This window comes from Anolis carolinensis, chromosome 5 (genome assembly GCF_035594765.1).
Source record: "Anolis carolinensis isolate JA03-04 chromosome 5, rAnoCar3.1.pri, whole genome shotgun sequence".
NCBI lineage: Eukaryota > Metazoa > Chordata > Lepidosauria > Squamata > Dactyloidae > Anolis > Anolis carolinensis.
In genome coordinates this window covers 128117721-128145141 of record NC_085845.1, presented here as the reverse complement: position 1 = coordinate 128145141, position 27421 = coordinate 128117721, and the positions used below count along the sequence as shown (strand labels likewise).

Here is a 27421-nt window from a genome sequence, read left to right as displayed (position 1 = left end):
TTTTTGACAGGGCAGAACTGGGCTGCATAGTTGATATGACTAAGCATACAACCATAGAGAAAATAAGACAGAATATACATTATGTTTCTTTCAAATGCAAGTTGTGAGAGAGATAGCTTTAATTTTTAGTTTCCTATGTATTTGGGTATGCTATATTTAACACAGTAAGTGTTTCCTTTTTATTATTTACTTTTTACACAATGGGATGCATCCTTCTAACCCAAGGCATCCTTCTAATCCAGCATAAAAACAAACTTCTCTTTCACCTTTTTTGTGAAAGAATAGCAAAGAGTGCAAAACAAATGGAACAGCCTAATTAAAATGCAGGCATCCAAAATGACACAACATCTGCCAAGGAAAAGAAACGAGTGCTTATGTGCTGTGCATTGTACATTGCCATATAGCTGTATCTCAAATTAAGCTACCTTAACATCTTTACACAGCCATCTATTCAAGATGTATCTTCTGCTCTTTCATCATCTTTGGAATCACAGTTCTGAATGGCTGCAATGGGAGCTGATATTAAGGGCTATTTTATCAGACGAAATACCCTTCAGGCCCCTTATAATATATTTACACAGCTCTGCTTTCTGTTGAAGGTAACGGCAAAATAAGGGATAAGCCCATTTTGAATTGAAGAGCAGCAAATCAATATACCATGTCTACATTTAATCTTCTATAACAGCAATTTCTAAATGTTTTAATTTTCAACACCTCTTCAAACTGACAGGAACCAACTCGAATATGTTAAACTGCTTTGTATGAAGATCAGACAGGCATGGAACTGCAATTATATATCACAATAGCCTTTTCTTGGTTCACAGCTCTATTCATCTTTTTGAAACACTGAAAGACAGATTGGACATAAGGGAATGGATTAGCCACAGGACAACCTGTATTTCCACACAAAAGCCGAAGTGTGGAAAAATGCACTCTGTGTCAGCCATTCTTCACTTCTTGGGCTAAAAAAACTATTCAAAGAAGCAGCCAGTTAAGCAGCTCTTTCCCACTCATCTCAGAACAAGCATTGCCTGTTTCCTTACCATTTACGACTTGTAGTGTAATGCAGTATTACCATTACTGTGAACTGATTCTGACCTTCTGTCAAAAATAGTCTCAAAAATAACATAGTTAACTCTAACTGGACCATTTTGCATGGGCAGTTTCCAAATGCAAAGGTAAGCTTCAACATGTCTTCATGTTTTCCAAGAAAACTTTTCAGAAAGCAGCCAATGCCTTTACTAGAAATTTGCCATAATTAAGTCCTGCCCTAAGCTGTTGTCTGGGGTAACAAAAACATAAGCATTTCACATGCTAAGTATGGTCCAAATGTACTTAGTCTTGTTTAGAATAATCATGCTGAAATCCATGGGAAGAGTAAGTTATCTCTAATGCAAGTCCTACTAATTGCATTTTCTAACCATACCTAAGTTCTGATCTCTCCTACAAATATTTTTATGCTGCAGCTACATACACGTGTGATATAATCTGGATCAAAGTACAAGGCCTTAAATCGCAGATACAGCTGAGGCTGAGGCATGCTTTGTAACAGATAGTCTTCTGAAGTCATGTTCTTGGGAAGTCCTTGCTTAAAGAGTGAAGAAGCAGGTGCTGCTTAAACTGATAAACATGTCTTATATACCATTCTGGCAATTAAGCCCGATCAAGTCAGACAAATTGTAAATTACTGGGTTGATATTATGGAGATCATTTAATTGATCTGCATCAGAAGAGATGATAAAAAGAAGGTACCTAGGTTTTAATTCAGCACAGTAAATTATTGCTTACACAATGTAGCCCAAGAGTGAAATCAATCTATCCCACCTTCGACTACACACTGAAATGTGTTGCTCCAATGGGAAGAAATAGAGCCATAGTAATCCTATCAGTGTACCAGGCCTCAAAACTTAAAAGAAGCAAGTCATTTGCCACATTTATGCCACTGATTTAAGTTCATTCTATCAAAAACTACAGATATTGGGTGCCTGATTCCTCCCACTGCTTGTCCAAAACTTGGAAGAGATTCCTTCAATTTTGTATAGGACAAAAGGAAAAGTACAATGTCATTCCCACTATGCAAATCTGGATGAAACATAAATATGCTTTATAAAAGAATGCTCTGAAATGAAACATGAACATCACTGGGCTCAAACATTAAAAAGGAAACAGATCCAGCCCAGCAGATAATAAAATGTGTTACAAAACATAAAGCTGAATAACGATTGAATTATTTCCAAACTTATTTAATTATGTAGTGTTACTGTAGGAAACAGCACTACTCTGACTGTGAATGATGGCCTCTAAAAAAAAGTCAAAATGTTAATATTATCAAAACATAGATTAAACCCCAGGTTGCTAAGATATCTCTGAAGCTTAGAATACACTTGCATTACAAATGTACAGCAAGAATAATCACACACACACACACACACACAACCTAACATATAAATGGTATTTGTTAAGGTACATATTACTCTTTAGTTCTCAAACATAGAAACTGTTTTGATTGAATCTGTCACCTTGTAAATTGTTTCACCCTGCAGTATTTTGTAATAGGATGTCTCTTTGACTCATTAGGGAATTTCAAAAGTACTACTAAAAGGGACTTTTAAAAAAGTATGCAAGTATAAACACTGGAATACATTTGGATCTTTTCCTTCTCTGTTAATATGCCTGGCTAAAAGAGGAGCCTTTGATATAAAAAGCCAAGGAATTTTATTGTTATTACAATGTATCTCAAAAAAATTCAGTTCTTCAGAGACAGTAACCACAAATGTGTTTTCCCTAAAGGAGAGGGCATTAAAATATTCAATCTGCATGGCTATTTCAATTTAAAAAATGCATCTTCTTCCTATGTCTTATTTTTCAAAAATGCAATATTTTTTAAAAGGTAATTCCTGGCATGTATGAAATTACACAACCAAAGACATTGCAGTAGCCAATTGGTCAGATATACTTTGCCCAAGGTGCACTAAAAGTTCTGCATTTATTGGTGTTATATTATTATTATTATTATTTATTCATTTCTGCACTACTTTTTCCCATGGGTGGGATTCAAAGCGGTGTATCCTCTTATGTTAGTTCTGCTATTCATAAAGATTTATGTGGAAAGATATGAACCCATATTATTTAACAGTACTGGTTGTAAATGGGGGGGCTCACTTTTCAAACCTCTGCTACTTTCTTGTTCTTGAAGAACAGCTTCGTCATATTCTATTCCTGCACAAATATATGTATATATTTCTATCAACAGTAAACTAAACTTTCAGGAAGGACAGCAGCTTGGGAAGGATGTGGCTAATTGGAATCCTCATTCCATAAAAACCAAAGGCTGTTGCCTCAGTAAGATGGAGGGAGAAAAAAAAAAGATTCAATTACAAAAAATACAAATAAGGATAAGCTTATATTCAAACATAGAGCAAGTTCTTCTCTTCCCAAAGCACAGAAAATAACAGTTCCTTGTGTTCTTCATTTGTCAGGGCAGCAGAGGATACGCAACCTATATCTAATTGAACATTTTGTGAAGAAATCCAAAAATTAGACCGAAAGGCCTCTTCCAATTTGGGAATTGAAAGAATGAGGAAGGAGCATTTTCTACCCCAGCTCAGCACTTCCTTGCCCTGATCATAGAACTTTAGTGCCATCTATTGAAAATGTATGGAACATGCTTTTGATGGGGGGGAGCAATGCAAAGAAACCCAGAGGATGGCCAATGAGTCCAATTATTAAAACTGAAGATAAAATCTGACATATTTTTATGGTGTACTAATGCTCTGCACTGTGCCTGGCACTTGGGCATGGTTCCTACATAACAGCAGGGTCTGGAAATGTGATAAAGGGCCAGCTAACACCTCCCAACAAAGGATTCCCCCAGGTAGGAAGAAACCAGACCTTGAAGCTGAAAGGCTATCTAATGCTCATCAAGGTGGCCAAATGCAACATTCACACCTTCCTAAAACAGACAAGCATTCTTTCTCCCGTCCTGGACATCCCACAGATATATATAACCCCAATTTGCAACAGACCTCACAAAATCTGAGAGTGCTTGCCATAGATGGAAGCGAAACATCAGGAAAGAATGCTTCTGGAACATGGTCATACAGCCCAAAAACCTCACAGCAACCCACAAGCCAGAATATCAAGGCAGAAAACCCCACAATATCTGCTTTGAAACTGGGGCCCCTTCCACACAGCTGAATAAAATCCCACATTATCTACTTTGAGCTGGGATATATGGCATGTTGATTCAGACAACCCAGTTCAAAGCAGATATTGTGGGTTATTCTGCCTTGATATTCTGGGTTATACAGCTGTGTGGAAGGGCCCTAGGGTATCTGAGTCCACACTGCCATATATCCCAGTTCAAAGCAGATAATGTAGGATTTCCTGCCTTGATATTCTGGGTTATATGGCTGTGTAGAAGGGCTCTGGGGTATCTTGAGTCCACACTGCCATATATCCCAGTTCAAAGTAGATAATGTAGGATTTCCTGCCTTGATATTCTGGGTTATACAGCTGTGTGGAAGGGCCCTGGGATATCTCAGTCCACACTGCCATTTATCCCAGTTCAAAGCAGACAATGTGGGGTTTTCTGCCTTGATCTTCTGGGTTATATAGCTGTGTAGAAGGGCCGTGGGGTATCTTGAGTCCACACTGCCATATATCCCAGTTCAAAGCAGACAATGTGGGGTTTTCTGCCTTGATCTTCTGGGTTATATGGTTGTGTGGATGGGCCGTGGGGTATCTGAGCCCACACTGCCATATACCCCAGTTCAAAGCAGATAGCGTGGGATTTCCTGCCTTGATATTCTGGGTTATATGGCTGTGTGGAAGGGCCGTGGGATATCTGAGTCCACACTGCCATATACCCCAGTTCAAAGCAAATAATGTGAGGTTTCCTACCTTGATACTCTGGGATGTATGGCTGTGTAGAAGGGCCGTGGAGTATCTGAGTCCACACTGCCATATACCCCAGTTCAAAGCAGATAATGTGGGACTTCCTGCCTTGATATTCAGGGTTATATGGCTGTATAGAAGGGCCATGGGGTATCTGAGTCCACACTGCCATATACCCCAGTTCAAAGCAGATAATGTGGGATTTCCTGCCTTGATATTCTATGTGGAAGGGCCCCCAATATCACAGATCTACCTTACTGCAATGGGGAGAAACAGAAGCCCTCTTTTTGTCACTTTAGGCAGCAAATGAAATAATAATAATAAAATAAGCAGTCCTGTTTTGGTGAGGCTGTGGAGCGAGAAAGAGATGCAGAAAGAATAGAATTAGGATGCCAAAAAGAGAAGAAGAGAAGGAAGGAAGGGGAGAAACAGTGTATATCATGCAGGCATGCAGAGAGAATAATTACCTTCTTTAAGGAATTGGGAGTGGATGACAAAGATAAGAAAACAGCAGATCGCTGCTCCTGCTAGTGCCCATAAAGCTTTCAAGAGCTGCATCTCGGGGAGAAACTCAGCAAATAGCCAGAAAGTCACACAATGGGTCTCCACGGCGAGGCATGAAGGTTTCCCGGGTCGGAGAGCCAGCCAGTAGTAGCCACAGTTTCCAAAATAACAAGAGAGGCAAAAGGGAGGCAGGGAGGGAAGCAGGGGGCACCGAAAGGGCCAGGAGCAGGAGCGGGCTTTTTATGGTCCCCTCCCCCTTGCGTCGGGTGGGTGGGGGGAGGGGGAGGAGGAGGAAGAGGAGGAGGAGGTCAGGGCGAAGAAGAAGTCTCCAGCGGCAGCATCCTGCTCTTCAAAAGGAGGAGGAAGGGGAAGAGGAAGCCGGCTCGGGGCTCCATGAATCAGCTTTCTGTTCGCCTCAGGAGTTGAGGGAGACTGGGGTTTGGGAGACGAAGACAGGGAGGTGAAATTGGGGGAGCGGAATGGCGCAATCCGAGGAGGGAAGGAGGGGGCTGCTTTTTTTCCCCTCCTCCGGTTCAGCAGGGAAGGCAATGCGGGAGGAGGCACTCCATCGCGGCTCCTTGTTTTGCCCCTTTGGCTTCGGGGAAAAGGAGGGAAATCAGCTCCTTTCGACGGCGAGCGCGCCTTCTCCTCGTCGCCTCCCTCCGTTCAAGGCAATTCAATTAATCCTTTCATCCCAGGACCAGGCAGGTGCCAGCTGGCTGCGGCGCCGGGGCATCGGCATCTCTGTCTTTCTCTCTCTCTCTCTTATTCCCTCCCTTGACTCTCTTCTCTCCCCGCTTTTTAGGCGGAGCGAGGAGGCTGGGGTCTCCTTTGCCTCCTCTCCTCAGTCAGGAGAGCGACTGCAGCCCACAGGTTGACGATGCTTCTGCCTCCTCCATGGCTGTCCTTTCCCTCACCGCAGAAAGCGAGGCACTGGCTGGATCCGACGGGGGAAAGGGAGGGAAGGAGGAGGAGGAGGAGGGAGAGGCGCAACGCAGGGGGAGGGAAGGGACGCGGCTTTCGGGAGCCCTCCCCTCCTTCTTTCCTTCCTTCCTTCCTTCCTTCCCTTGGTGGCTTTCTCTCTTCGCGCCTGCCCTCGAGGAGCAACTTTCCCCGCTGCCCAGCCGAGTGGGGCTGCCTGGGCGCCAAAGAGCATGCCCGAGAGGCGAGCCTGCGCGATGGACGGAAGCAGCAGCAGGAGGAGGAGGAAGAAGAGGAGGACCGAAAGCTTTCCTTCCCCCCCCCCCTTTCCCCAGCCGATGGAGGAGCCCAGCTGGCAAGGAAAGCTGAGAGGAATTGGGCGAGCCACTGAAAGAAACCCTTCGGGACCCAGCAGAGGGCAAAAGGACCCGCCTTTTTCTCCAGGTTGCTTTCCAAGCTCCCCTTCAATGCCTCTGGAATGTCAATGTGCTTCTACGGAGGGAGCCAAGGCGGGGAGGGGAGGGGTTATGGGTCCAACAATTTCAACAGAAAGGAGGAAAGCGTGAAAATGAATCAAATCTGGCTACCGGCATTTTTTAAAAAAACTCTACAATCAGGACAGTAAATAAAGAAGGACACTCTGAAAACAGGGGGATTCCAAGCTTGAAACAATCAGGGCCAGCTAGCACCTCCCTCAATGATGATGATGATGATGATAATACAGTAGAGTCTCACTTTTTTTTTTTCGTGTCAGGAGCAACTGGAGTTGCTTCTGGAGTGAGAGAATTGGCCGTCTGCAAGGACGTTGCCCAGGGGACGCCCGGATGTTTTGATGTTTTTACCATCCTTGTGGGAGGCTTCTCTCATGTCCCCGCATGGAGCTGGAGCTGATAGAGGGAGCTCATCCACACTCTCCCCAGGTGGGATTCGAACCTGGCAGCTTTCAGGTCAGCAACCCAACCTTCAAGTCACTTAGTCCACTACGCCATCTGGGGGCTCCGAGTCTCACTTAGCCAAGCTAAACGGGCCGGCAGAAGCTTGGATAAGCGAATATCTTGGATAATAAGGCGGGATTAAGGAAAAGCCTATTAGACATCAAATTAGGTTATAAGCACCAAAGCATCATGTTTTACAACAAATCTGACAGAAAAAGCAGTTCAATACGCAGTAATGCTATGTTGTAATTACTGTATTTACGAATTTAGCACCAAAATATCACGATATATTGAAAACATTGACTACAAAAATGGCTTGGATAATCCAGAAACTTGGATAAGCGAGGCTTGGATAAGTGAGACTCTACTGTAATAATATAATCAGAAACTCCTCAAAGCACAGCAGACGAAAAAAAAACAGTACAAGAAAACCGCACTACAAACTAGAGCTGACAGCTGGCACAACAAAACATTGCATGGAAAGTTCCTTGACAAAATTGAAGGAAAAGCTGACAAGGAGAAGACCTGGCTATGGCTCACTAATAATAATAATAATAATAATAATAACACTTTATTTATATACCGCCCTATCTCCCGGATGGGACTCAGGGCGGTTTCCAATCATAAAAACAACACCTCCCTCGATGATGATGATAATAATAATATAATCAGAAACTCCTAAAAGCACAGCAGACAAAAAAACCAGTACAAGAAAACCGCACTACAAACTAGAGCTGACAGCTGGCACAACAAAACATTGCATGGAAAGTTCCTTGACAAAATTGAAGGAAAAGCTGACAAGGAGAAGACCTGGCTATGGCTCACTAATAATAATAATAATAATAATAATAACACTTTATTTATATACCGCCCTATCTCCCGGATGGGACTCAGGGCAGTTTCCAATCATAAAAACAACACAAACATTACATAGCAAACATAATAACACATTATTTAGCAAAGTAAAAATACAATTATAGAAATAAATAACACATGACCTGATCAAGGGGACAGGAACCATAAACCCAATATATTAAAATGTATCATTTTAAGTTAGAGAAATCTTGTGCAATATATTCAGGCCCAGAAAACGGCGGTATTCCAATGTAATTACTGAAAAACCTGCCAACACCACCAGGTCTTCAGTTCCTTACGGAAATTGGATAATGTAGGGGATTGCCAAATGGGACCCTGAAGAAGGAGACAGAAGGCCTGATCCTTGCAGCCCAGGAGCAAGCCATCAGAACAAATGCAATTAGGGCCAAGATCGAAAAATTAGCTGATAACCCAAAATGCAGACTGTGCAAGGAAGCTGACGAAACCATTGATCATATCCTCAGCTGCTGTAAGAAAATCGCACAGACTGACTACAGACAGAGGCACAACTATGTAGCCCAAATGATTCATTGGAACTTATGTCTCAAGTACCACTTCCCAACAGTAAAGAACTGGTGGGATCACAAACCTGCAAAGGTAATGGAAAATGAACACACAAAGAATCCAGACTGACAAAGTTCTGGAACACAACACACCAGACCTCACAGTTGTGGAAAAGAAAAAGGTTTGGACCATTGATGTCGCCATACCAGGTGACAGTCACATTGACGAAAAACAACAGTAAAAACTCAGCCGCTATCAGGACCTCATGATTGAACTTCAAAGACTCTGGCAGAAACCAGTACAGGTGGTCCCGGTGGTGATCCGCACATTGGGTGCCGTGCCAAAAGATCTCAGCCGGCATTTGGAAAAATAGACATTGACAAAATTACAATCTGCCAACTGCAAAAGGCCACCTTACTGGGAAATGCGCTCATCATCCGAAAATACATCACACAGTCCTAAACACTTGGGAAGTGTTCAACTTCTGATTTTGTGATATGAAATCCAGCATATCTATCTTGTTTTTTGTGTCATGCAATGTCGTTGTGTCAATAATAATAATAATAATACAATACAGTACACAATACTCCTGACCTCATGATCATGTTAAAAAACAAAGTATGGATTGTCAATGTAGCAATCCCAATGACAGCAGGATTGAGGAGAAACAACTGGAAAAGCTCACACGGTATGAGGATTTAAAGATCGAGTTACAAAGACTCTGGGACAAGCCAGTCAAGGTGGTCCCAGTGATGATTGGCACACTGGGTGCAGTGCCTAAAGACCTTGGCCTGCACTTAAACACAATCGGCGCTGACAAAATTACCACCTGCCAGCTGCAGAAGGCCACCTTACTGAGATCTGCGCACATTATTTGCCGATATATCACACAGTCCTAGACACTTGGGAAGTGTCCGACGTGTGATTCAATACAACAGCCAGCAGAGTGTCTGCTGTGGACTCATCTTGTTGTGTTTCAAATACTGTATTAAAAAAAAACACTACAAAATCAAGACAGTAAGACACTCTGAAAACAAGGGGATGCCAGGAAACAATCAGGGCCAGCTAACACCTCCCTCGATAAAATAGTGAACAGTAGAGACATGACACTGGCAACAAAGTTTCACATAGTTAAAGCAATGGGGTTCCACTTAATAACCTATGGATGCGAGAGTTGGACCATAAGGAAGGCTGAGCGAAGGAAGGTAGACACTTTTGAACTGTGGTGTTGGAGGAAAATTCTGAGAGTGCCTTGGACTGCAAGAAGATCCAACCAGTCCAAGGTAAAGGTAAACATTTCCCCAGGAGTGTTTTGGATTTTGACACTCTAGTGGCACAGTGTGTTAAAAGCACTGAGCTGCTGAAATTGCAGACTGAAAGGTTGCAGGTTTGAATCCAGGAAGCGGAGCGAGTGCCCGCTGTTAGCCCCAGCTTCTGTCAACCTAATAATAATATAATAATAATTTTATTTTTATACCCCGCCACCATCTCCCCAGAGGGACTTGGGGCGGCTCACAGATATAAAACAAGCATACAGTAGTATCAAATACAAAAACACACTAATAAAATTAAAAGGCATAAAATAAAATCACAGTCATTATAAAACTCATGATAAAACACAGCAATAAAATCATACAATGGACTGGGCAAAGTGCACTGAGTGAAAATTGTAAACATGAAGGAAATTAAGGTGTTATAAGATCATGGGGAGAACCTCAAAGTGGGGTGAACTCTGTGGCTATGTTGAGGAGTTAACCAACAGGTACAACTGGTCAGAAGTAACCTAGCAGTTCAAAAACATGCAAATGTGAGTAGATCAATAGGTACTTATTAGGAATATATTCATAACCTGGAGCTGGGGGTGGTGACGGCCGAGAGGGAGCTCAGACATGGGCTGGTCCATGAGGTCACAAAGAGTCAGAAGCAACTGAATGAATAAACAACAACACCTCCCAAGAAAGGATTCCCTCAGGCAGGAAGCAGCCAGGCTTTGAAGCTGCAAGGCTATTCAATGCTAATCAAGGGGATTAATTGCAACATACACACTTTCCTCAGGCAGACAAGAGTTCTTTCTCACACCGGACCTTCCACAGACATGTAAACCCCACTGGCCTAGTTTCCAACAGACCTCCCAAACTCCGAGGATGCCTGCCATAGATGTGGGTGAAGCATCAGGAGAGAATGTTTCTGGAACATGGCCATACAGCCCAGAAAACTCACAGTGACCCAGTGATTCCGACCATGAAAGCCTTTAACAACACACCCTAAAACTTTTCAGGTAAAACAAAAACCTGGTTTACTCATGAATTTTAACTGGTTAACCAAATTCCCATGCCAAGTCTATGAGAAGCAAAAATTAGAGTCCCTATCTCAATCACATTTAGTTTATTCACAGTATCATTACCTATCTTTCTACCAATTTACATTGCAATAGCAGAAATAGCTGACATAGTGGAAGCCATCAAGTTGGCCTACTCGCAGCTGGCAGGCAACGCCTAAGTCATGGGGCTGGAGGATGGGGGATTTGACCTGGATTGCAGGTGGAAACTGAGGTTTCTGCCACTAGTTAATCTAATCCAGTGGTTTCCAACCTTTTTTTGACCAGGGACCACTTTGACCAGGGACTACTCTCCAACATTAGTACCAAAAGGGCTTTTTGTTGTTTATTCATGCAGTCGCTTCTGAGTCTTCATGACTTCATGGACAGCCCATGTCAGAGCTCTCTGTCGGCCATCACCACCCCCAACTCCTTCAAGGTCAAGCCAGTCATTTCAAAGATAACATCCATCCACCTTGTCCTTAGTTGGCCCCTCCTCCTTTTTCCTTCAATTTTCTCCAGCATCATTTTGGTCAGTTTTTGATCAACTTTAGATTTGGTTTGGTTATTTGGGGTGCTGATTCAGAAAATCCCATTGAATAGCCCTCATCTCTAGTTTCTGATACAGAACATATGCCATCCAGTAGTCTTCATCTGCTCACCCACAGAAAACCATATTTAATAGCTGATGGGGTCTATCCAATGTAATTTTCTGAAGCAGCACTCCAAATAGCCCCAGGATCAGGCCTAAAAACCAAGGCATCCCCACTTCCACGTGCCACATGAAATGGCTTCGCTCAGGGGGAGGGAGGGAGGAGGAGAAGCAGCAGTCAGGATGCTTGTTGTCATACCTTTTGTGGGTAGTCAGCCTCTCCCCTCCCAACATCCCCATTGCCTCAGCACTATAAGAGGGTTTCGTGAGACCAGTCACTCTCATTGCAACACTGTAGTATTGGTGAGGCTGCAGACCATATTTTAGTTCTTGGGGACCACTGATGGTCCATATACCACAGGTTGGGAACCACTGATCTAATCCAAGCCCTGGCAAAGAAACAATGTAACAGGAGCAAGACAAGACACTTGTCTTGTTAGACTTTAGACTTAATATGAACAACACTGTTTCTGATGACCAAGTGAAAGCTCAATTTGTGCAAAATCCACAGACTCCATCGCCAGGATATGTATTTCTGTGGATAAGAAGAGGCATCTAAGATTTCAACGCAAATGGTTCAACAGATCTCCCTGGTTGGCCTACTCATTTCATGTACAAGGTGCACTCAGTAAGTACGGTGTGGTGTTTAGAGGAGAAGTTGGGGGTAAAGATGGCCATCAGCAGTTTGGTGCATTGGTTGCTACACCATTTGTGAGATGGAAAAATGCAATAGAAGTTTTCAATAGGCAATAATAATAATGAATAATTACTAAAAGTTTGTTTTTAAGCCACCCTTTCTCTTCGGAGGGACCCAGGGTGGCTTCCAACCATAAAATTGGCAAACATAATACATTTATACATATGATTAAAACAAAATAAAAGTCATTGGCTAAAAAAATGAGTCAAGCATCAAGGAACCTACAATCAAAGAGTTAAAACTGTAAGAGGTAAAAATATAGCTCTTCAAGAAATTACAAAAAAAAATCATTGTCAGCTTCATCCATATGAAAGTCAGTGATGTTACTCATCCTTTTGTCTATAGACGTCTTCAATAGACATCATAAAGCAGAGTACCATCAGGACAACTTGTGCTTGGTTGAAAATTTGTGCTAATTCACAGTGGAAAATGTCTTGATGTAACCCATCATCATGATAAAGGAAATAAGAAAGCAGAAGAAAACAGAAATAAACTTCTGCCAGTTGTGGAAACGATTGTCCTTTGTAGCCGACAAGAACTGACTTAAAGAGAGAGCAATGATTCAGAACCTATTACCTGTGAAGAATCGTTGCACAATGATGGTAATTTCAGGGCCTTGTTGATCAGGAGACACTGACCTGAAAGTCATCTGCGGGGTGGGATTTCAACCCCTCCCAAAAAAAAAAATTTCTGGCTACAAGTCTGCCTCCCTGCCCTTTCTCCAGATTGCTTTCAAAGCTCCACTTCAAGCATCCAGCACAATGCCTATCAAATGGTGGCTCTATGGATGAAGCATCCCTTTCTCTGAAATGTGGGATTGTTACCTTTTGCTCATATGTCCATATGATGATGATGGGACCCAAGTCTAAACATGACATTTGCTAGCATTTGTTTATTTATTCATTAGTGAATGTGCACCCCATTTTTTTATTAATTTATTTGGGAAATTTCTATATTGCCTTTCTCCAATGGGCTTAAGGTGGTTTACAACAGCATAGAAACATACAATATAGAATAGACCATTACAATTAAAATAGGTGACATAGTCCTTTCTTGAAGGATGTTAAATTTATCATTTAAATAAGTAAAAACACTCTAAAACTTCCCGCATGAAGAGAACATATAATTATAAAGTGCTATAAATCTTGGGTTTCTGTTATAGATCAATTACAGATCTATAAGATAACTAAGGCTGGATTTCCACTGCCCTATATCCCAGGATCTGATCCCAGATTATCTGATTCTTCCAGATTATTTTGCAGTGTAGACTCATATAAATCCAGTTCCAAGCAAATCATCTGGAGTCAGATCCTAGGATATAGTAGATCCAGCCTAAGATGTAACACAGAAAACACTGATGGAGTTGTGTGGCTGGCTGCTTCCCTTCTGCTCATAGGCTTCTTTGAATGTGTGGTATTTGGGCATGAGAGAGAGAGAGAGAGAGAGAGAGAGAGAGAGAGAGAGAGAGAGAGAGAGAGAGATGGACACACACACACAATTGTATACAATATTATTAATAAGTATAGCTACATGAATGTTTTTGGATATTGGAGTCTTTCAGATTTTTTAATTCCAAGGAAGGGATGCTCAACTTGCAGCGATTGAAAGAAAAAGAACAAACAACTTCTGTTTGAGAGAGAGGCAAAGATAGTTCCCAAGCCCCCAGAGGAAATAGCAAGGAGTTTGCTCTGTAGGAGAAGAAATGTGGGTTAAACGGGGTGATGAGGAGCCCTGTCTGGAAACAAAAAGATGCCACAGAAGGAAGAGGAAGTAGGCAAAGCACATTCTGCTTCACCCTCTCTCAGTGTCTTATTTAACACTTTCCTTGCTTCTTTCTTTCCCTTGCAGCTGCCCTTGTCATTACCTTTCAGTCTGTAATGTCACTGTGGCCTCTCCATCCTGCTGTTGTTAGCCTCCCTGGGCAAACCACATGCTTCTCATAACTACCTATTGACATCCCAGCAACTCCCCGGAGAGTCTCTATTGGTGTTGCATCTCCTTATCATAATTTCTTACACTGCAAGCTCTCTACCTGGCAGTAAGTGTCACGGAAATCAATAGGGCTTACTTCATTGAAATTAATGGGACTTACCTACCCATTTTTTCCATCAATTTCACAACCTAAGCAAAGATAGAGTAAATGGAGAGGGGGGTCATTATGTTCTCTTTTCAAAATGCAGACACACAATACAGAGTGCCAAGAGCCACTCAAGGATGTTTTTTAATGTACTCTTGACTCCGTTTTCAAAATGAACGTTGATGTTCACCCACTCTTCTTGCTGTCACTACTAAAGTTTTACAAGTTGCACATGGCGATACAATGTTTCCCAGGACCAAGATTCTTTTTTGTGCGATCTGTATGTGATTAAGATTTTAGCAGACTACTGTCTGAAGAACAATGGAAAGGAGCCATTTCCTCCTGCAGAATTATTTCAATCTTTCTTAAATTCCAGTTTTTGCAAGGCAATATTGAGGACAAACATATAATTACTGCAGAGAAAAAAGTAGGTTTTTACATCCACCAAGAGCAACACTTAGGGGGACACCATTTATCCTCTATTTATTTCTTATACTTAAATTACACAATCCCTCCAAAAAGATCAAGGTGGTATATACTGCCCTCCATGTCTTGATTTATTTCAAACACATCCCACACTAAAAGTTGGAAGTTCATATCCTGTTTTTATCCTAATGTGAAATGTACTATAGTTTACAATGCAAGTTAAAATGGAATAAAATAAAATCAATAATAGTATTTACAAAACAAGTATAGATAACCTATTTCATTGAGTAAAATGCTACACATGTATAGAAACAGTTATTTAAAGCAAACTGTTCGTAATAATAGATTTATCTCTATTTAGGTATACAGGCATACTCACTTAGCAAAGATGTTCCTCTTTACAAAGTCTATTTACAGTAGCCCAGCTTTAAAGACCACAGAATCGCACTGTGAAGACCCTTGCAATGCTAGAGAAGGTTACTTCCTAAGCCTCCACTACGGTTCTGTGGTCAGTCTCCAGTGAAACTTCCACAGAACAACTGGCAAAGGCTGACTGTAGAATCACACCGGAGAACTAGAGCAAACACTTCTCTAGGTAGCATGAGGTCCTCCAGAATGGTTCTACGGACATGCATATGTCTTCTATAACTATAATGTACAATGAGCTTGTCTATTGTATTAACATATATTCAAAGATACATATTTTCAAACACATTTTTCAAAGTAATCATTACATTGTTCCACACATTTTGAAGAACAACAGCAATAGCCCCATGGATAAAACAGAACAAAACAAACACCAAGGCTGGCACCCTATTCAGTACTGATAAGATTCATGATCTCAAGTCCTTAATGATCAAACATGACACCAAAATCCCATTTTTGAACCAGGCAGTGGCACATAGAGGCATAAAGCTAAGTAATCTGCCTCAACCTCTTATCTGAAGGTGTCCAGTGACCAGGGGAGTGCTACACCATCATTTCCTAGCATCCTTATCTGCAGCACCTTTAATTGCTTTGGAGTCAACCTGGTTTAGGTTTCGAAGAGACATAAGTCACAACAACAGTGGAGCTCTGTTGTCATAACTACACCTGTAAGGAGAACCTATTGGAAACATGAAAAATGTGTGTTTCTATTTTTAAAGAAAAAAGGACTTGAAGGTAGTGAATAGCACATGCCTAGATAGGCCACTTCATCAATGGCCATTTGGGACTTAATAACCGTATGAAGTGGGGTTTAGATGGCCACATGTAATGCTTCACTTATGAAGTACACAGCCACTTTCCTCCTCTATTATCATTCACTGTTCATAGTGGCTTCTCAGTTACCGGTATGTCAGCAACAGAGAAACAAATATAATGCCACTTATTTTAAATTTACTTTAATAATAATAATAATAATAATAATAATAATAATAATAATAATAATAATAATAATACCTTTATTTTTATCTCACTCCATCTCCCTGAAGTGACTCGGGGTGACTTACAAGACAAAAACAATGCAACAAAAGCAACATATAATATATATCATAGCACCATAATAACTACAAGAATAAAATAGGGTTTACTTTTTCTGTCCTGATACTTAATGGATAAGTACAACTTTACTGTAGACAAAACATGCATGTCAAGTTTTAAATAAATAAATGGACCACCAATAGCTATGTACAAAGCTACCCCCATTTTTTAAAAATGGCACAAAGAAAAAAATGGTGAACAACTCCAGCTCCAATATGCCCTGGTACATGTACGTTGAAACAAGTGCTGATGAGAACAGCAAACCTCAGGCCCAAAATTAGCATTCCTTTGTTGGGGTGAGTCAAAGCCAGCTTTGAATTGTTGGGTTCAGACCTATTCCAAATATCCTCCAAAGAGAGCCAAATTGGGTCGATCAGCAACACTAGTCCAGAGATTTCAAAGCTGATTCGCCTTTCCCTTGTTGTCAATAGTGAAAATGGACTTATTTGGATACATCAGCAGAAAAAAACAGAAGAATCTTTTTCAGTACCATCTGCCCTAGATGATGCATTCCTATAATAATTGGGACATTGCAGTAGATGGACTGCTTTCCTTCTGCTCAATCCATTTAGGATAAACCTGGTTCATGAGCACAAGAATCTTTTCAACAATTGTATCAGCTTATATTCTTTTGTTATCACTTTTGGACAGGAAATCTGTGTTCTATGATCAGAAATGATTCATCTGGCTAATTTCCCCCCCTCACCAGGGGATATTGTCAGTTATCCTTTATCCTCTTGGTGTACTGTGCACCATCTGGACTTTCATGTTGCAATACATTGCCTGTCCTTGTGTAGAATCTTAACATTTAATAGTTTATTTGTATTTCAACTCGGCTACAATCTCAGTAGGATGGGTCTCTCTTTTTGCACTAAATTAGAAGCATGTATGCCAACCCGGTCTTATTAATGTGATTTAAAGTTCCATTATTTCTCCAGCAAAATATTAACTCATTAATAATCATATATAAATCTAGGCTATGATCTATAGTACTTGCAAGAAGAATAAATTTGCAGTGTACATATTTTCCAATATCACTTGCTTGTTGATCTAGATATATCTGTCTAACATGCTGACATCTCTTTAAATAGAGCAGAGTTGAGTAATAATTGCAAGAGTGCAGAAACATTAGTCATTAATCACCCCTCACACCACTAAAAAATCTCAATAACAGAAGACAAGAGTCTCTGGAGGAAGCCATGCATGAGCAACAGTTGAGGCGCTGAGATATAGTTTTGTCCTTTGCACACTAAAAGACATAGCAGGGAGGCAGATGATAAAGCGAATTTGCCCTGGAGGGTGAGTGAAAGAAAAATTACACTTACAAATTATCCCCAGTAAAATCTTGTTATGATTACAATCATGCAATCAAATCTGGAATGCAGGACTATGAGCTAAAAAGCATTCCACTTTTACAATAATGTGTTTACTATAATGGATTACAGTAGACAGATAAAAGAGGTTGGCAGAAGACGTGTGTTCCCATGAGAAGGAGCCTTGATACATTCTTTACAAACTAGGACAGAAAAATAATATGGTGCAACCCCCGTATTTGTGATTTTGGACTTCATGTGGATGTATAAAGCCAAAGATTATAGCAAACACTTTTGAAATAAAAGAATCCTGGAGCAAGAATATCATAAAGTAACACAGGGGGAACTAGAAAATATCTATTGAGGATGTATTTTGTCACATGTGGAGAAAGCAAACCACCGATACAATGCATCAGATTCTGTATATCTGGCACAATGACCACCTTGTGTCCGCAACATCTTAGCTAACATAGGAGGAAGAGAACAAATGGTTTCTTGCACCACACTGAAACATATATTGCATAAGCCATGGCCAGTCAACTACGAAAGAATTTATTTCCCTGCTATACACAAAAAGGATTAGGGCTCCTTCTACACTGCCATATAATCCAGATTATCAAACTAGATTATATGAGTCTATGCTGCCATATAATCCAGTTCAAAGCAGATGATCTAAATTTTATAGGGCAGTGTAGAAGACAATAAGAATAGGAAGGTCAAGAGACATCTTCCAGACTATCAGAAACATCTGAGGTAAATTTCAGGCAAAAATGGGCATGATCATAAACAAAGATGGCAATGACCTAACAGAAGCTGAAGAGATCAATAAAAGGTGGTGAGAATATACAGAAGATCTGTATAGGAAAAATAATAATATAGAGGACAACTTTGATGGTGTGGTGAGTGAATTAGAACCAGACATCCTGAGGAAGTTGAATGGGCCTTAAGAAGCATTGCTAATAACAAGGCAGCAGGAGATGACAGGATCCCAGCTGAGCTGTTTAAAATCTTGAAAGATGATGTTGTCAAGGTGATGCATGCCATATGCCATCAAATATGGAAAACACAAGATTGGCCATCAGATTGGAAAAATCAATTTATATCCCCATACAAAAAAAGGGAAACATGAAAGAATGCTCAAACTTCCATACAGTGGCACTTATTTCCCATGCCAGTAAGGTAATGCTCAAGATCCTGCAAGGCAGACTCCAGCAATACATGGAGCAAGAGTTGCCAGATGTTCAAGCTGGGTTTAGAAAAGGCAGAGGAACGAGAGACCAAATTGCCAATATCCGCTGGAGTTTCAGAAAAACATCTATTTCTGCTTTATTGACTATTCTAAAGCCTTCGACTATGTGTACTATAATAAATTGTGGCATGTTCTTGGTGGTATGGGGATACCAAGTCACCTTGTCTGTCTCCTGAGAAATCTGTAATAAAGACCAAGTAGCCACAGTAAGAACAGACCATGGAACAACAGACTAGTTCAAGATTGGGAAAGGAGTATGGCAGGGCTGTATACTTTCACTCTACCTATTAAACTTGTACGCAGAACACATTGAGTAAAAGAATACGATGAGGAAATTTACAACAACAGAGATGAAATGCCAAACATATGAACTATAGAAGAACAAAAACATATTTCAATATAAAATGATTACAATAGCCCATTAGTCCAAAGGACTAGTTTCAAATACACAGAAACTCAATGCATGTGTAATTTTGAATAGTAATATGTTAAACTTCAAGAGCAAGCCTTGCAGAATTAGTTTTTTTCTATGTAAAATCCAGTGTTTCCCTGGTTAGGCATTATGGTACATTACAGTTCCTTTTGTCCAATCTGGATAAGACCGATTACTAACAACTGATCTTTGGATCATTTCAGTCCTCTGTACTTTAAAGAGACATTTCAAGGTTCTTAAGCATGCACTTGTCATATAGCAATATGAAGATCAGTGATCTCTATCTTGTTCCCAAATCTTTTGGTTGCCTTCTACTGATAAAATCCATGGTTTCCAAAGGTATAAACTGTTTATTAAATGACAATATAACTATACAAAGCAACCACCAAGCTTTCTTTGTTCTGACTCTTTTTCTCGCCTTCTCTCTTTACATTGACACAAGAGGACTTCTCTCCACTCTGACTCTTACATTAGAAAATAATTTCCTTAGATAGGCTAAGTTGTATGTTCAGTGTTAGAAATGTGTTTGTGTGTGTATCTACACATACAAACATAAACACTATTTATGCTAGTCATGATCCAATATGCATATGTTTTCACTGATTATAGAGATTAAGCATAAGGTGTGGGTGGATAGGGCATTATTTCCAATTTAAGTAACAAGAGGTGTTTAAGCTCTTTCTGTAAGAGCACAGTTAGTAACTCTTCCAAGTCATTCTTCCTTAGAAACCCAAGTTAGCTTCTCTTTCTTATTTTTGTTAATATCAATTACTATTAGACAGATTTATTATGCCAAAAAGGGGACAGTCTGATCCCTCATTAATCTTCTTTGCTTTTCGATTACAACAACATTGAATTTCCTCAGTATTAGTCTATGTAGGGGTTTCCTGAACTTTAAAGATAGTAAAATCTAAGGCGAGGATTTGCTTCTGTCTTGGGCTCCTGGGTCTGTGTGACAACCCTTGAAAGTTAAATGTCTTGCTGCAAGGTGAACTGCTGATTTGTTTTCTATTTCTAAATCATATTATATACATAAGCATATATTCTTTCATCACAACACTTTAATATGACAACATTGAGTATCCTACTGCTAAATCCATTGTTACATGTTTTCACTACCAAACTAAAAATGAAGTTTGAAATATGATGCTATATTAAATTCCAAACTAGCAGCAAATAGATTATTACAGATCCTATCCTCATTCATATTAAATGCAGAAAAGTTGATGCAGTAACATTACTTGACACTTGTAAATTCCACAATGTGAAAAACAGAGCCCATGCTGCTTTTAACTTTATTAGCCAGGGCTTTAGAATTTAAAGATGGCAAACTGCAGGGTTTTGTTGGAACTATTCGACACATTTTACTGCTCTTAGGATATAATTCTTAGTTTCTCCTGCAAGGGGGGCTAACTAATTATTCAATTTTCTATCCACTGCACAAATGTCATTGAAAACATCCTAGTTTTTGAAGACACTTTCACAGTGTAAAGAAAGTCACTCTCTCTTTCTCTCCCCAGAGAATCATTATTTTTCAACGCCACCCCAGCTCTCTGATATGGTCACATTGTGGTCAGGAGAGGGCAGTGAGGGCATTGCAGGCTCCCAAAAGATGACTGCATTATTAGGACAAAGCTGTGTAGTGGCCAGGAGAGGGCAAGGGAGCAGCAAAAGCGGTCCAGTTATATTCTGATAAACAGAGACATGACAACATCATTCTCTAAGAACTGTAGAAGACCCCCAGAAAGGCTAAAACATTCCTACACTATTGTTTCCTGGATATCAGGATGCAACTGGATGATCTAGCTCTGACAAAGTCATGTAGTGGTTGAGAAAAGGCAAAGACCTGCCAAGAATAATCTATGTTCTGATAGTAAAATGCAGAATGACAATGTAACATCCTTGGAAACTTTCGGAGCAGTAGTTCTCAACTTGTGTGTCCCCAGGTGTTTTAGCCTGCAACTCCCAGAAACCCCAGCCAGTTGACCAGCTATTAGGATGTCTGGGAGTTGAAGACCAAAACATCTGGGGACTCACAGGTTGAGAGACACTGTTCTGGAGGAATTCCTGGGAAATCCAGAATACTTCACTTTATTCAAACTATTATAACACTGTGGATGATCCGACAGAAGGGGGTTGCAGGAAAATTATGAATCTCTGCAGGGAAGGGCAGAGGTTCCCTGTAGGACCTTGAGGCACAGATTTCTTCTGGTCAGCTCTTGGGAAAATAAGTTTTTCTCTTACATCACTGAATATTCTTTCAATCTCCATACTATAACTCTTCTTTGTGTCATTTCATGAAAGTACATTGTACATTAATAGACCTAAGATTCACAGATTTTTAATCTTAGTTTATAATGGAAATGTTTTATTTGTTCTATTTTCATTTTCTATCATTTGTCGTTAACTGACATCAAGTTTAGATTGACTTATGAATGAGAGACCTACAAATCATCCTAACATCAACAGCCCTAAGGTCTTGAATACTCATGGCTATGGCTTCTTTAATTGTGTCTATTCATCTGTAACATCATCTTCCTCTTTTCGGACTATATTTTACCTTACCAAACATGATTGGCATTTCTAGTAGGCCATATCTTGTCATGATGCAGCCATCTCAGGGCCCATCTACACAGGCCAAATGAGTCAGGATGGAAGTGAATGGAGTTTGTGACATCCACATGATGCACCAGACCTATTGACCCTAATTCCCAGCAAGAGCACCTTTTCACATATTAAACAAAGGACCCACCTACATGCCCCACATACAGTAAAGCTGATCCAGATTGGGATACTTTGAATTAGTACCTGGAGAGTCTGCACAACCAGTTAACACTGTACTGCATGGCATGAAGCCAACCTAACAGTAGGAATAAGTTTGCAGGCAATTCCTTTTCTCCCTTCTCTCCTTTCTCATGTCATTCTGATGTTCTGGCCACCATCACTACTAAGTGACATTCACCAGCAATTTTGTGCCTAGTGATTGGTGCTGAGCAGAAGAAATCACCAGCAATTTTGTGCCTAGTGATTGGTGCTGAACTGAAGAAGCAATGGGGATGATAAGAGTGACTGTCCAATGGTGCTGAAAGAGGTGAAGTGCCAATGCTCTGTTCAGACTTATCCTAACCACAGAGCCAGCTCAGTGCTGCACCATGAGGACACCCAATAGCTGCTGAACTGGTTCGGCAGCTGGTTGTGTGGACTCCCCCAGCACTGATCTGAAGTGTCCCACTCCAGATTAGCCCCACCGTAAGTGGCCTGTGTAAATGGGCCCACAGTTTAGTCATCTTGTCTTCTATGGGGAATTCAGGCTTGATTTGTTCAATAACCTGTATGTGCCTTTTTTTTAGACAAATTGATAAATACTTCCATATTTGACAAAAGTTTTCTGTTTTCTGGAAGAAATTTGTATAGTTAGTCACTGAAGCCCTTCAAAACTTAAAATGCTAAAGCTGATAAGTCTGTATTTGTATGAAGTTTTTTCAGAGTCCCCAGAATCCAGAATTTAGCAAGACATTCTCATTTTTATCTTTCTGATTAAGTCCTGGAAGTGGCCCAGGGAATCTTGTCATTTTGTCCTCTAATAACTCTGTCAGTGTCTCCTTTCTTTTTACAATACCCCAACAATGATTGAATTACCAACATTTTGTGTCTATAAAAGTTTATGCTAGAGCTAGACATTTCTTCCTCACAGTCTCAAAGTTGCTATTTAGGTCCTTTTATGATAGGTCCTTTTATGATAAAATTGATTCACATCATTATTTCTTTGAATTACAGCTCCCTTTCTCACCTCCCAGGAAATTCGAGCAAGATTCAGGAAAGGTACTCCTTGCAGGGCTGTAGTCGGGGGGGGGGGGGGGGGGGGGTAGAGGTTCACACCCCCCCCCTGAAAATTTTCAGGTTTTTTAGAAAACCTGGTTCACTCATGAATTTTAACTGGTTAACCAAATCCCCATGAGTGTCCACTGAAGTTTATCTGTCTTGAGTGTCCACTGAAGTTTATCGATGGAGTCTGATTTCTAAATTATTTTGCATTATGGAACTACTCTTCATGATTCGCTAAAAAGAAAGCCGTGTCCCCCCCCCAAAAAAAATCTGGCTATGGCCCTGACTCCTTGTCTCTATTTGGTGTGCAGGTTAGAGAAGGATTTTAACCACTTGCCCATTATTTTTGAGTGTACATTTCTCTCAGCCGTCTTTCTCTTGTTAGCAACCTATGAAACTCACATTTTTTTCAGCCTCTGACCTCAACTGGGCTTGTAACACAGACCTTAAAACTTTGCTAACACTGTGAGCTTCTTTGTTTGGCTCAATAGCTGTTGCCCATTCTGGGAAAGTATGTTTTATTAGCTAGTTAGTTGTGTTAGCCATTTCTTGTTTGTCATTTATGAGCTCAGACATAACAATTACTGCTTAACAATGCAGTCATTCTGCATATTTTGATTCTTGTATGTGCCATGAATTTCCATGTTGCAAAGGTTTTTTGAGATGTGGAGTATAAGATCCAATCTGCTTCTAATATCCCACTGTCAAAGGCCACTTACTGGCATGAATACTGAGAATATATATGTCCACACATATGCACTGAAGTATACTTGATAACAAGGCCTGTTGCATTATACAGTCACAATTAATCCCATATCTAACCTGACTGTCTAACCTGGTTGTAAAATATGTTTAAATGTATGTAGTTGTTTCTACTATATTGGGAAGTCTACAAATCACTCTCACCACAAATGCGCAACACAACATTAAACAGGGACAAAGAAAAACAGATGAGTACAATAAAACAAAGAGAAAACAGTTTTAAATGATGTGTAAATTGTCCCTTGTAATAGTGTCACAATAAAACACCTTAGCAACTATCACACTATCAACTGTGTCCAGTTTTGGGCACCGCAGATGAAGGGAGATGCTGACAAGCTGGAAAGCGTCCAGAGGAGGGCGACTAAAATGATTAAGGGTCTGGAGAACAAGCCCTATGAGGAGAGGCTTAAAGAGCTGGGCATGTTTAGCCTGCAGAAGAGAAGGCTGAGAGGAGACATGATAGCCATGTACAAATATGTGAGGGGAAGTCATAGGGAGGAGGGAGCAAGCTTATTTTCTGCTGCCCTGCAGACTAGGACACGGAACAATGGCTTCAAACTACAGGAAAGGAGATTCCACCTGAACATCAGGAAGAACTTCCTCACTGTGAGGGCTGTTCGGCAGTGGAACTCTCTCCCCCGGACTGTGGTGGAGGCTCCTTCTTTGGAGGCTTTTAAGCAGAGGCTGGATGGCCATCTGTCGGGGGTGCTTTGAATGCGATTTCCTGCTTCTTAGCGGGGGGTTGGACTAGATGGCCCTTGAGGTCTCTTCCAACTCTACTATTCTATGATTCTATGATTCTATGATTCTAACTATCACACTAACACAGTAAAAGCTTAAAGTACATGTTTGTTCAAAAGTGCTGACATACTGTCAGTGTGAAAGTCTTTCTTCAGCAGATATTAACTTCATTCCATTTGGCATGAGCATACCAGCCAGGATCCCTGAGAAAGATCTGAATATTTGAGAAGGTATATATGGGAGAAAACAATATTTCAGATAACCTGAATGCAGTTTTTACAATAAAACATTTACCAGCTATCACACTAAAATCTTTCAAGCATTCTGAAAGCAATCTTTTAAGTAATGTATGCTGCATGATAAAATACAAGTATGAAATTCTAAATATAAATATACAGCCTGGAATTTTGGGCATCATCTTGTCAAACATATTCTTTCTAAAATTTACCAGAGTTCTGGTTTAAATAGAAACTACAATATAGATTTAGTGCTCTCTGTGTTTTTGTTTTTCTCAAGGGAAAATTGGATTAAAAAAATGAGATTTTCACACATTGCTCTAAATATTTGTTTTTGTTAATTTATAGCCAAGATCCACCAATTCAATCTATATCAATTTTGCTGCAATTCAACAATATCACTAAATTTAGACACTTTTCAAGTATTCTAATCGTACTCCACAGCCTTTAATCATTAAATGTTGAACAAACGTCAATAAACTCTATTAAATTATTTCCCTGATTACATTCTCCTGTGATACAAAATTTGCATTTGGTGCACAAGATAAATCTGATCAATCCTTTTGCACTATCAAAAAGAATGAGCATTTCTTATTGTATCTAACAGTGACATGTCAGTGAGAAATTTTGACCAAGTTTTTTTTTCCGTTTTAGTTTAAATTCATAGCATAACAATTTGAGGATTGTCATGGTTCAATGTAAGTCATCTATTTTAAAAAATACCTGAGGCAATGTCTCACAAGAATCTACTGAGAGTTATTTATTCCAGAAGGCCTATTATTGGCTGAATAGTAGTAACACACATTACTTACTCAAAAAGAGTCTTGAAAATGCACAAGGAAATTAAAACACAATATAATGTCCCACTGAACATCTGGAAGATTACACAAATAATAATTTAGAATTAAATATCTCATACAGTCATTGTTTCTATCATCCTTCTGATTGAGACAAAATTATTGGGCAGAACAGTATGTATATTTTTTCTTTCCTAACCTTTTAAAATGAAGCAGGCAGGTAGTATCATTGCGCAATTTCAGTTCATCACAGCCATATTACACAAGAACTGCAATACAGTGTTCCCTCACTTACCGCGGGGGTTAGGTTCCAGGACCACCCACAATAAATGAAAATCCGCAAAGTAGGGACGCTATATTTATTTTAATATTTAAACATTATTTTAGTCGTTATATGCTATTTTAAGTCTTTATCAACCAATTGTGTGTTGATAAATCGCCTCCTTCTCCTCCCATTGCCACTTGGGCTCCTTTTATCTCCCTTTGGCTTCTCCTTCCTCCCTTCCTTAAGCTATAAATTCTAAATTTTTATGATTTATAATAGTCTTTTAGTTTATTGAAAAACCACGAAACAGCCAATCCATGAAAAGTGAACCGCGAAGTAGTGAGGGAACACTGTACTGAGAAGGAAGGTTTCATAAAAGCAATTCATGCTTATTTCATATTTGAATTAAATGGGACCTACTAGGAATTACTGCAATATGGACAATTATTAAGTAGTCATTCCCACTTCCATGATACCCTTTTCTAGGAAAAGTTATGACATGCTAAAGAGAGGCAGTACACCTTTACTGTCATCAGTGTTGGAATCCAGGATGACTGTCTCCAACGATGACAAAATAATTAAAAGATCTCTTTTTTGCTCATGCAAGAACCGTTAGGAACATGGAAAGGTTTTTAAACCTGGAGAGGTTTTGACATGACCACTTGAATACTTGTTTGTTTCATTGTATAAGCACGTCAAATTATAACCTGTTGGTTTTTAATTTACCATGAAGATTTGCAGGTTATGCTTCCTTTTATTTCTTTGATATCACCTGGATTTTGGTGCCAGAACCCCCTGTAAACCCCTAAATCTGTGGGTGCTCATTCCATTATTGCATAATAGCACTGCAAAATGACATCCCTTATAAAAATGGAAATATCAGAGTTTGCTTTTTGGATTTTTTATTAACAGTTAAATCTGAGGGTAAAGAATCTCTGGACCCGGAGGGCTGGCTCTGTGTTATTTTACTCTGAGTCTGCCTTTCTGAAACAAAAGAAAATGTCAGATAGCAAATTGAAGTATTAGATAGTATTGGCAAAACTGTGATTAATTGGATATTGAAGAGCATTGCCGGAGGTATAAGGGTTAGTAAAGAGATGAGCAAGGAAGAGGTTGTTCTGTCGATGTAAGCATACAAGACTGGCATCAATTCTCAGGAGACACCATAAGTACCAAGGTGTTTATCAATAACATTGTCCTATCTGAGTAAGTGGATGAGATCAGTATCTCAGCGCCTGACCCTCTGACTATGAGAAATTACAGCAATTTACCTTGCCATGAAGCTTTTCACCTTCTCAGCAAGGCATCCCTACACTTCCTTAGTTACTTATTTTCAAATATAAGGTACAATTTAAACTCAAAATGCAGAGGTAAGAGGGTGAATGTACACATATGTACTAAGAAAGTATACAATTCAGACAGAGAAAAAAACATGCTCCATTTGTCTCAACTTTGCCTTCAAACAAATTAAATT

The 27421-nt window shown here is 40.0% G+C and overlaps 1 protein-coding gene across 9 annotated transcripts in view; it reads right to left on the bottom strand.

Moving 5' to 3' along the window:
- tafa5 (TAFA chemokine like family member 5) overlaps positions 1-27421 on the bottom strand; it is a 504871-nt gene that overhangs the window by 368495 nt on the left and 108955 nt on the right. Inside the window, exon 1 of one of the 9 annotated variants that reach the window (XM_008111264.3) lies at positions 5364-6647. The exons of 7 other annotated variants lie outside the window; for them this stretch is intronic. In XM_008111264.3, the coding sequence (XP_008109471.1) occupies positions 5364-5454 (91 nt within the window). In that variant the 5' untranslated portion in view covers positions 5455-6647. Of the gene's footprint in view, positions 1-5363; positions 6648-27421 lie in introns of those variants that run through there. One more of the 9 variants, XM_003221338.4, reaches the window with a different exon arrangement.